Raw genomic sequence first — 11,958 nt, 5'->3', positions numbered from 1 at the left:
TTATTGTTTAGGTCACAGGTTCGGCCAGTCGACTTGGATTGACTATGATTTTTTTATTTATCTTTTTTAATTGATTTTTTTTCAGATTTATCCTTTAATATTGGTTTTAATTTGGGTTTTATGAGGTTATCTCCATCTCATCATCAAAGTCGTGGATTTGACAGGTTAATACAGTTTGACCTGGGTCGTTCTAACATATTTTCATCTCAATATTTTTTAAAACATTTCATCTTGCATTGTTTTTAGTCAAACTATATATTTAATGATTTTTCGGGTTACCTTTAGTTCTGTCAAGTTGACCAGATTACATCGGGTCAACCCCACACGATTTAAATTTTTTTATACTAGAAAACATATTAGTAACACTTTTTTTTATGAGGTTATCCTAGTCATATTATCCAGGTTGTTCCAATATATTTTAGTCTCAATATGTTTTAAAAACATGTTGTCTTGAATTTTTTTTTAGTCAAACTATATTTTTAATGATTTTTTCAGTTCTCTTTGGGCTTACCAGCATTTGAAAATATGGGACAACTCGTGTTTTTAAAAAATTCAAAATTGTTTTTGCTAAAAATTAATTTTTTTATATGTTTTGAATCGTTTTGATGCGCTGATCTCAAAAAATATTTTTTAAAAGTAAAAAAATTATTTTAATGTATTTTAGGATGAAAAACACTTTGAAAAGCAATCGCAACCACACTCCCGAACAGACCTATAAACATTAGGTCAAGCTCACAAGATTTGTTTTTTTACTAGAAAATATATTAGTAACACCTAAATTATTTTTCTATGAAGTTATACTCGTTTCAAGATCTTGACTATTTCAGTATGTTTTGATCTCAATTTTTTATTTAAAAACATGTCATCTTGAATTGTTTTTGGTCAAACTATATTTTTAATAATTTTTAGATTATCTTTGGACTTATCAAGTCGACTGGATTACATCGAATCAATCCAACCCCATATATTTTAAATTTTTTTCTATTGAAAAACATGAAAGTAACACTTATTTTTTCCATAAAATTATCCCGGTTTTAAAATTTGGGTTGTTTCAATATATTTCTGTATTAATATTTTTTAAAAACATGTAGTCTTAAATTATTTTTAATTAAATTATATTTTTAATAATTTATAGATTATTTTTAAATTTGTTAAATTAACTAGATTATATCAGAATAATTTTATATTATGTTTAAAGTTTTTTCGACTTCAAAAACGTATTAATATTATCTAATTTTTTTTTATATTAAAGAAATTTATACCACTCGAAGCGTGTAGCACGGGGGGGACAATGATATCTTACTCGACTAAATTTAAATATGGTCTCTGTCTTTCCATTTTAAACCAGAGCGACTAGGGAGGTTGCACGGTGGAGCAACAAGATGAGCGGTCAGGGATTGCTCATCGTACAAGATCGAAATACAAGCCGTTGAATCACTGAGCAACGAACAAAAGTGGGTCCCGCACTTGGCAGTTTGGCCCCGCTTAAATAACTTACTTTCCAACCAGGCCTGAGACATTGTACCTCCTCCCATGTGTGCTGTCTATCAACACATATCCCTTTATAACCTTTCCACTTAGAGATCAGAACGCGTTTGTGCCATGTTTCACATGATTTTAAATATTTATAATCATCCATCTTTGTTCATTCAATCAATTTGAGTGGATGAATCACACACACACACACATATATATATATATATATAATTTTGATCCTCAAATCACACAATCATAATATGGAATTCCTGTTAAATTAAAAATAGAGTCTAAATTAATCTCATTAAATCAATCAATCTTGTCTATATAAATTAGTTGATAGATAAAATAAATTCTTATATAGGTTCTTAGAATTATAACATAAAATTTAATTTTATGTTTTAATTTTATTTTATTATAACCATTAAACAATTAAATCAATCAAATAGCGCATGTCAGTTTTTTTATGCGGCAATTTTATGATGCTTGAATGAAATTTTATTAATTATTTTATATCTTACTTTAAAGAAAAAACTGAAATGAAAATATATTTTTTAATGAATTATAAAATTAATTTTCTCTTTGTATCTTTCTTTAAAATAAACCTAATAAAATATATAATGAAATACTACTAATAATTACATATTACTTATTGCCCATCATAAAAATTTTATAATTCCCCGTGGGACGGAATGAAAAATAATTTGTTATTTATGTCTCCGCTACAATATAAATAAAAAACCGGAAGGGTATAATGGGAAATACGGATAAAAAAAGCGTCCATGATTCCATGTACCGTCAACAAAAATATAACCATGAGGAAACGCCACGTGAAACGATCCCTATTAATTACAAGACAACGGAAGCTTTGATATGCGGGTAAGTCGAGTTGTCATCACGACGTAATCATCGCCGTTCAAGAGCAATGGAGTGCTATTAAAGACCCTTACCGTACTCTGCTTTCTCGAACATGCCGTGTGAGAGAATAAGTGCGTGGCTGTCATGGGCACCCTCTACATGGGATCCGACAACATAAAGCCACACGACTCCCACGTGCTAATCACTCAAACCTGAAATTTACTGTCATGTGAAACTGTCCTGATGTGATGTCCCATTGACTACGCGCAACTTAGCTGCCTTACCTCACGCTTTAGGAACCAACCGATCCAGCTCACCTCACAGCTGATTTACTTTTACAAAGAGTTTCTTTTAAAAAAAAAAATTCATCTTCCCAAGATTTTTTTATTATATTATTAAACTTGGTTTGGTGGATGAATTTTAAGAACTTATAACTAACTTTTATTCCATTTAAATTTTTAATTAAATTATTTAAATTTTTATTTAAATTATATAAATTTTTATTTAAATTAAATTAATTGATTTTGTTGATTCAAATATAATTTTGATAACCAGTAAAAACACGGCCTAACTTTTAACAAAACTTTATGGTGTCAACTTAAAAAAAAAATTTGAAACATTAAATTTAATAATTTTTTATAAATTATTTTTTTAATTATATAATAAAAATACATGTTCATAAAATTGAGTGTTAACATAAAACTAGACATGTATTTGAAACAATGATAACCTTATAGAGAAAAATAAAAAAAATAAATCATGCAATTTGTTTTCCAACTAATCTAATATTAAAAAAATTAAAAAATAAAAGAATCAGAAACAAAAAAATCATATTCATCAAGTGGATAAATTCATCAAACCTATAAATCAAGTTATAAACTCCAGTTATATTATAATTTTTTTCTTCAAACCATCTTTAATTTCATGGTAAAAAAATAAATGATCACTAAATTGAAATAAAAACTAAGATGTTGAAAAAAGCATTAAACTCATCAAGCTTGTGAATTATATCAACCAACTAAATTTGTGAACATATCTATAGATTTTATAAAATTTAATAATATAATTTTTTTCTAAAACTATTTTTTTATTGTATAAAAAATTAATAAAAAAATAAAAATTATATTCAATTAGAAAAAAAAAAAAATAGCTCACCAAACCCATGAATTGGAACAATCTGAGTTACCTTAACAAATTCACAAGCCACAGTAGCCCACTAAACTATTATTATTATTATTATTATTATTATTATTATTATTATTATTAGAGGATTATTATTATTGTTATTATTATCACTAGTTACTCTCATTACTATCACTATTATCACCACAACTAATATTATTATTAATAGTAGTATTACTATTATTATCACAACTATTACTATTATTAATATTTTTATTACAGTTATTAAATTATTATTGCAATTGTTATTGTGATGAAAAAAAACATTATTATTACTACAATTATTATCACTATTATTATTGGTTTCATTATGATTGTTACTATTATTACTATTATTGTTATTGTTGTTGTTGTTGTTGTTAATGCTAATTTGATTATTATTATTATTACCATCATAATCGTTACTATTATTATCACATTTATCATCACCATTATCATTATAACTATTATGATAAATTATCATTATCATTATTAATATTATTATCACTATTAATATTATCATCATCGTCGTCATCATTAATATTACAACTAATAGAATTACCATTATTATTACAATTGAAATAACAAAAACCATAAGCTTAATTTACATGATAAAATTAAAAACCATAAGAACCTTGACAAAAGGGAAAAGAAAAAAAATCAAAAGAAAAAAGACTAAACTGAAATAAATATTTTTTTTTATAAACTATTTTTTTCATTATATGATAAAATATATGGTCAAGTAGTTTATTTTCTTATAAATCTAATATTAAAAAATAAAATCAGGAAATAACTATTAAAAACAATTTAAAGAGAAAAAAACTAAAAAAACATATTTGACCAACTCATCAAATCTATGAACTATGTAACGTGTGTCAACATGTCAAACCTATTAATGAAGTTATAAACTCTAGTGAGATTAATGTTTTTTTTTTAAATTATTTTTTATTTAATTATATGATAACATAAATAGAAGATTATAAAATTAAACATCAAACTCCAAAAGAAAGAAAAAAAGTTAAATTTGTTAGACATGTGAATTATATTAACCAGTCAAAACTATAAACATGTCAATAAACTTTGTAAAGTTTAATAACAAAACTTTTCTTATAAATTATTATTTTAGAATACAGAAAAAAATAGGCCATAAAAAGAGTCAATTTCAATGAAAAAAAAGGAGAAAGAAACACCCAAACAAACTCATTTTTGGTTTGTTACTATTTTTAGAAAAAACAGAAAAAAACTGATAAACAAATATAGATAAAGATATTTAACATTGTAATATAAATAATTTAATTGGTTGTGTTTAATAAATTTATTTATTAAACTCAATTTCAAATAAAAATCAACACACACATAAGACTTATTGGATAAAATAAAAAATAAATACATATGCTGCAAATATTAAAATTATCATAAGAAATAAATATTTTTTAAATTATAAATAAATCATGCTAATCTCTTCAAAAATTTAACAAATCTAATATAACTAAAAATTAATACCTATGTAAAAACAGATAAATAAGCAAAAAAAAAAAAAAAAACAAAACAAAACATAGAGAAGTAAAATACAAACATAAAAATTATTTAAGAAAAATATAAAAAAATTAAAAATTAAAAAAATCAAAACTATAAAAAAAGAAAAAAAAAATGAGGTCAGGCCTAATACCAAGCCTATATCCAACCAACATATGCACGGGTCTGCAAAATCAGGCCCAATCTTACAACCCTTTTTTTTTAATAAAAAATAGGATAATTTTTTTAGTTCAACGGAAAAAAAAAACATTTTATCTGCGTTATTAGACAACAAGTTGTCTAGCATACATAATAGTATTACTTTACAAATAAATTTGCATACATCATCTATGTGATCTATATTTTGCATTTCAGTCTCATGTTTTTCAATTCAATCCTCGTAAAAAAAATAATAATAAAGCTTTAATTTAGATTCTAAATAGCTAAATTATGCTAAAAACATTTAAATATTAAATTATTTTTTTAAAAAAATAATACTACTAATGTAATCCCCGATTGGAGAGTAAATAATAAATTTATGTATAATAAAAATACTCACCATTTAACTTTACACTTAATGTGATGTTTTCAGCTTAAATTCTAATATTATTTATTTAATCGATGTTATAACTATCTTCTATAGGTTTTGAGTTAAAATTCTCATTTTCAGGGATCATGAAACATACATTTTCTAGTATAAAGATAATAACAAGAAAAATAATGATAAATAAATCAAATGTAAAATAATATATATATATATATATATATATATATATATATATATATATTCTGTTTCGGCTAATACCCAAAGTAAAGTGAAAGGGTGGAGGTACAGGTAAAATATGAATATTGCTTGCCCGACATGTAATCATACCCAAATCCCAAAAAGACAAGACTTTAAAATTTAAGAAAATTACGTTTATATCCACTTATATATTTAAAGTAAAATTAGAGTTTTTCACTTTCAGCTCATTGGAGCATTTGAAAATATGGTTTTACATCTTATTTTAAAAAAATATTTTTTATTAAAAATTATTTTTTTATATTTTGAAAATAGTTTTGATATACTAACTTAAAAATAATTTTTTTAAAATAAAAAAAATATTCTTTTAATATATTTCAATATAAAAAATATTTTATAACACAACTACAACCACAGTTGAAAAATACCTAAAGATTTTTAATCTCCCCCATCACACACACTCACGGTTCCACTTCCTTTCTCTTTCTTTATCACCAACCACCAAATTACGAACCAAGCAAAACTAACAAATTAAGAAAAACCAAATAAATCCCGACGGTCAAGTTCGAGCAAATCAAGTTTCGTCTAACATATAAAAAAACCAGCCTTATCCAGCGGTTAAAATAGCCACGACGAACGAGGAGCATAGATGACCTGAAAATTGGCAAAAAATGAACCCAGAATTCCAACCTGTGCAAAATGGTTCCAAATCCGATCTCCACCGTTCAGAGTGAAGAGGAGACTTGGGTGAACATCCCTACCAAAATTAGAACAGATTCAATGGTGAACAGAAGCTGAATAGGCCGGCGACTTTGTCTGCCCCGAACACAGTTTTTTCATAAATATTGCAATCCAAAAAGTCTCAAACGGAAGAAGATAATGAAAATCCGAACGGTCAGTTTGTAGATAATATTACGGCGCACAATATATAAAACAACCAGATCAATCCGACTGTGGATGATGGACTTATAGGTGGTGTTTCTTTCTGGAGAGCATATAAAACAATGGTTTTAGGTTGAGTTCGGATATGAATAATAGATACCAACCAGATGAACAATGAAAACTAATGGATAGTGGTCTAGTTCTAAATTTGTTTTTTAATAATTATAAATTTAAGTTTTTTTTTGAGTTAGTTGAAGGTTTATGTATTTATTAACTTTAAAATTTATAAAATTAGTTAAGATATATATATGTTAATCTGAATATTTATATTAATAAAAATAATAAAAATTAATAAATATTTGAAAATTAATTAAATCAGTTTTGGTTCATTTACTATCAATTCAGCTTAAAATAAAAAAATGTTAAAATTGGATTTGAAATAAATACTACAGTATCTAATCCATAGATATTCGTTATTATTTTCTATTATTCACAATTAAAACAATGGTTTTTTTACTATATAATTAGAAAAGTTTGTTTATATGGTTAAAAATATATTTTGATTTAGTTATAAATTTAAAAATATTTATTTAATTAATATTTTAATATCTAATTAATATATATATTATCATTTTTTTTTATAAATTCCATTAAAAATCCTTTATTAAATTTTAATTACCAATGCTAAACATGATCAAGGAAGTACTACAAATTATTTTTTAAATTATAATTCATTTAAAAATATATATTTTTTTATATTTTAAAATTTATTTTGATATTAATTTATTAAAAAAATCTTAAAAAATATTTAAATTTAAATTTTAACTCAATAATACTTTAACTATTACACCAAAAGTCATCTAAGAAGATATTTAAGGATGTAGGAGTGGTTGCTTTTTAATTTTTTATTTGAAATATCTTAAAATAATATTTTTTATTTTTAAAAATATTTTTAACTTTAGGGTACCAAAATAATATAGTAATATATTAAAAAAAATTAATTTTTTAGAAACGTTGGATCACAATTCCAAAAATGTTGTTAATTCATAATTTATTGAAAGTAGCAGCCCTTTGATTGGCCAGGTCTCCTGGCGCAGAACATCAGCAAAAGAGGAGAGAATCCAACCAAACTTGAGTGTGCGTGTCACGCGCCTCAGGGAAGAGGGTTACCCGTATGGTGATGCAATCGTGGCGGCTCAAGCTGCGTAATTTTCCTTACTATAAATTCAAATGCTAACACTTAGCCGTTAGACGAAGCTTTTTGTATGCTCTTGTTTCTCTAGATGGATTTTCGGCATCATAGAATAGAGATAAAACAGATTTGTACCGACAGAATTACCGAATTAGAACCATTTGATACTGTAGTCGCTGATATTTTTTCAAATATTTTTTTATTTAAAAATATATTAAAATAATATTTTTTTAAATTTAATTTTGACACTAACATATTAAAAAAATATGAAAATACAAAAAAATTATTAATTTTAAAAAATACATATTTTTTTAAAATAATTTTAAAATAAAAAAATAAACACTTTTAAAAGTGTAAACGGATGTTAAATATCCGTAGATGAAGGTATGGGATATTAATTTTAATTTTTCTTAGTACAGCCATAATTTCTCAAATGATAAGTTTTAGAAAAAAATTTAAAGAATTAAAAAATATTTTTAATTTATTTTATGTTAAATAATCATCTTTATTTAAAAATTATAAATTATTATTTGAAGTCTAGAAATAGTTTTTTAACATTTAAAATTGAAGTAGGTATAAGGATCCACGTCTAATACGGAAAGACGGGTATAAGAATTTTAAGGAAAAAATATTAAGATAAAAGGTAGATCTTCCGATTAAATGTATCTTCGTTGCCATCACCGCAAGATTCTTGTCCCTCTCTCTTTCTGTGTGAATGTTTATATATATAGACACCATCCAAGCATTCTCATTCAGTCCCTCAAACTAACAAGCCACTCTCCTTAAATTCTGAGTGTGGGCAACAGACAATTAACCCTGTGTTGATTTCTGTATCCTCTCCCCAATCTTCAAAGCTCTTAATTGAGCTAGCCCGCCATGAGAACCGACATAGATAGCTTCTGGATCTTTGCTTTGGCCTCCAAATGCAGAGTCTTTACACAAGAAAATATTGCATGTTTGCTTTTGATCATGGCTTTAGCTTGGATAGCCACTACCCTTATTTACTGGGCATACCCTGGTGGTCCTGCCTGGGGCAAATACAAACTCAAAAACACTTCCTTCACTATTTCTAAGCCAATTCCAGGTCCCAGGGGATTGCCTCTTATAGGCGGCATGAGGCTTATGACCTCCTTAGCACATCACAAGATTGCAGCGGCTGCAGTTGCATGCAAAGCCAGGAGGCTCATGGCGTTTAGCCTTGGTGATACTCGTGTTATCGTGACATGCAATCCTGATGTGGCTAAAGAAATACTGAACAGTTCGGTGTTTGCAGATCGTCCAGTTAAAGAATCTGCTTATAGCCTAATGTTCAATAGAGCAATCGGGTTCGCTCCTTATGGTGTTTACTGGCGAACCCTTAGAAAAATAGCTTCTACACACCTTTTCTGCCCCAAACAAATCAAAACTGCGGCGTCTCAAAGACGCCGAATTGCTTCTGAAATGGTGTCCATGTTCAATGACCATGAAGGGAGTAGTTTCACCGTTCGTGGGATACTCAAAAGAGCTTCACTTAATAACATGATGTGCTCAGTTTTTGGACGCGAGTATGAATTGGATTCATTTAATAGTGAAGTTGAAGAACTGAGAGCTCTAGTTGATGAAGGGTACGATTTATTGGGTACACTTAACTGGACCGACCACCTTCCTTGGCTGGCGGATTTTGACCCTCAAAAAATCCGATTCAGATGCTCAAATCTCGTGCCAAAAGTGAACCGGTTTGTCAGCCGAATCCTGGCTGAGCATAGAGCTCAAGCTGGAAGTGAAACCCCGGATTTCGTTGATGTCTTGCTGTCTCTTCATGGCCACGATAAATTATCGGACTCCGATATGATTGCCGTCCTTTGGGTAAGCAAGCAGACACACGTATATATGTACATCACACGTGAATCTTACTACACTATTTTAGGTCCAAACATGTAACTTGCTATTGTTGTGTGCTAGAGGATGTGCATACATATAATTTATTTCGATGACAAGCAATTATTCTGCTATTTCTGTTTTGTAGCAAGTTATTGTACTGACTGAATATGGCCTTGTTTCACTTTCTTTACGCGTAGGAAATGATTTTCAGAGGGACTGATACGGTGGCAGTTTTGATGGAGTGGATTCTAGCTAGAATGGTAATTCATGCTGATGTTTTATCAAAGGTCCATGATGAGCTTGACAAAGTTGTTGGAAGATCAAGGGCCGTAGCTGAATCTGATATCACGGCAATGGTATATCTCCAGGCAGCAGTGAAGGAAGTGTTGAGGCTACACCCACCTGGCCCACTTCTCTCGTGGGCCAGGCTAGCCATCACTGATACAACCATAGATGGGTATCACGTGCCTAAAGGGACCACAGCAATGGTTAACATGTGGGCCATTTCAAGGGACCCAGATTCATGGGAGGACCCGCTTGAATTTATGCCTGAGAGATTCGTGACTGAGAAGGGTGAGCTGGAGTTTTCTGTTCTTGGGTCGGATCTAAGGCTTGCTCCGTTTGGTTCTGGGAGGCGAACCTGCCCGGGAAAGACATTGGGCTTAACTACGGTGACCTTCTGGGTTGCGTCACTACTACACGAGTATGAATGGCTGCCGTGCGATGGAAATAAAGTTGACCTATCAGAAGTACTGGGTCTGTCCTGTGAGATGGCAAATCCATTGGCAGTTAAAGTGCGGCCCAGATGTTCCCATTAGAAGCCCACTGTACTAGGTGTACAGAACTACGTACTAAGTGTCTAGTCTGGATCAAAAAAAAAAAAAAAAGGAAAAAAAAGAGAGAAGACTTCTCCGTGATGGGGTTGCAAATCTTAATCCTCGATCCACCGTATGATCATGTTGTCCTTAGTCTGTCTCTTGGGTGTCGGTCTTTTTTTTTTTTTAATTTATCAGTCGAGTGTCAAATATCGTGTCCTTATTTATATATGTCATGACATGTTTCAACTGGTGTAAATACGAGTGGAAAAAAAAAAAGTTTCAAGTTTCAATGTCTCTCTACAATCCTCAAGTAAGAAATAAGTTTTGAAGGCGGCAAGTGAATCCAACACTTGACTACATAGTTGCATTTGTCTTTTGTAGCTTCTTGACAAGATATCTAAAAGAACTGCAGATTAATATATGAAGCTGCTGTTCCTGGACCTTGTAATGTGCTGCTTTCTTTTTCATTGCGGTATGCCATGGCTTCCGTGGTTTTTATGATCGAAGATTTTATTTTTCCAGTAAGATATGGTGTTTCTATCGATTACAAGCCTACGGTATTAACCTTGCTAAATCAACTATGATTTCAAAATTAGTTTTGTTCAATTTAGTCCAGGAAAATCGATTTTAACTGGATCCGAAACTCCGATGACCTTACCTCGTAAGCCTTGATTAACACATGGATTCAACTAACTTCAACTTAGTTGATCCAATAAAACCTCGAATAAATCCAATCCTATGAATTATTAGTCCAAGCGTGATTTCTCAATTTGATCCAATAAAACCCACAATCCTTTGAATTATTAGTCCAAGCGTGATTTCTCAGAGAAAATCCCACAAAAGAAGCAAGAAAATAATGTATCTTATTTCTTTAATCTACCCCTTGCTTATTGCTGTTGTTGGTAAAGTTACATACAACTTAAAATGATTAAGTGATTCAAATAAAATTTTCCTCCATTTATTTTGACTAATTCGTTCGATCATTGATTTAGGATTGAACTAGCAACGCGAAGACCTAAAATCCTTATCGAGGTGGCAACTAGGACAAGTATGTTAACAATTGTTCAAACATTATTCAACTTGTCTTTCATGATTTTATTTCTCTAATTAATTGTTCAGCCCATTGCATATCTAGTGTTTGTTTCAATCAATAACGTTGACGTTTTGGGTTTTCTTTTCTTTTCTTTTCAGAACGCCAAAAGCTACCGTCACATATATTATTTTCAATACAATCTTATTTTTTAAAATCAAACATAACCAAATACTTCTATATATTTAATATCAATACAAAAGCTAGTGTGTTATACCGTACTTGACTCGCATTTTGTGGTACAAATGGTGGGGATAAAACCATCTGCCACCGGTGATCAAGTGGAGGCTGAACCCATGCTAGTTAGAAACATTGAAACTAATAGATTTGATAGAATTACTTCTCCATTAATCTAGTTAGAAAC

At 29.0% G+C, this 11,958-nt stretch overlaps 1 protein-coding gene across 1 annotated transcript; it reads left to right on the top strand.

Moving 5' to 3' along the window:
- The first annotated feature begins 8,527 nt into the window (after positions 1 to 8,527).
- Positions 8,528 to 10,794, top strand: LOC105124725 (cytochrome P450 78A3-like). The gene is made up of 2 exons (XM_011024833.1): positions 8,528 to 9,671; positions 9,884 to 10,794. Exons 1-2 carry the CDS (start codon positions 8,703 to 8,705, stop codon positions 10,502 to 10,504), a joined length of 1,590 nt encoding a protein of 529 aa, XP_011023135.1. The 5' UTR covers positions 8,528 to 8,702; the 3' UTR covers positions 10,505 to 10,794.
- The last annotated feature ends 1,164 nt before the right edge of the window (positions 10,795 to 11,958 follow it).

This window comes from Populus euphratica, unplaced genomic scaffold (assembly GCF_000495115.2).
Source record: "Populus euphratica unplaced genomic scaffold, PopEup_1.0 scaffold32.1, whole genome shotgun sequence".
Taxonomy (NCBI): domain Eukaryota; kingdom Viridiplantae; phylum Streptophyta; class Magnoliopsida; order Malpighiales; family Salicaceae; genus Populus; species Populus euphratica.
The sequence above is the reverse complement of the archived record's forward strand: the minus strand, read 5'-3'. Positions and strand labels throughout refer to the sequence as shown.

Excerpts from the sequence above, each read along its gene's own strand:
- LOC105124725 (XM_011024833.1), top strand. The coding sequence starts at position 8,703 with ATGAGAACCGACATAGATAGCTTCTGGATCTTTGCTTTGGCCTCCAAA. Across the intron at positions 9,672-9,883 it reads ATATGATTGCCGTCCTTTGG|GAAATGATTTTCAGAGGGAC; the intron begins GTAAGCAAGCAG and ends CTTTACGCGTAG.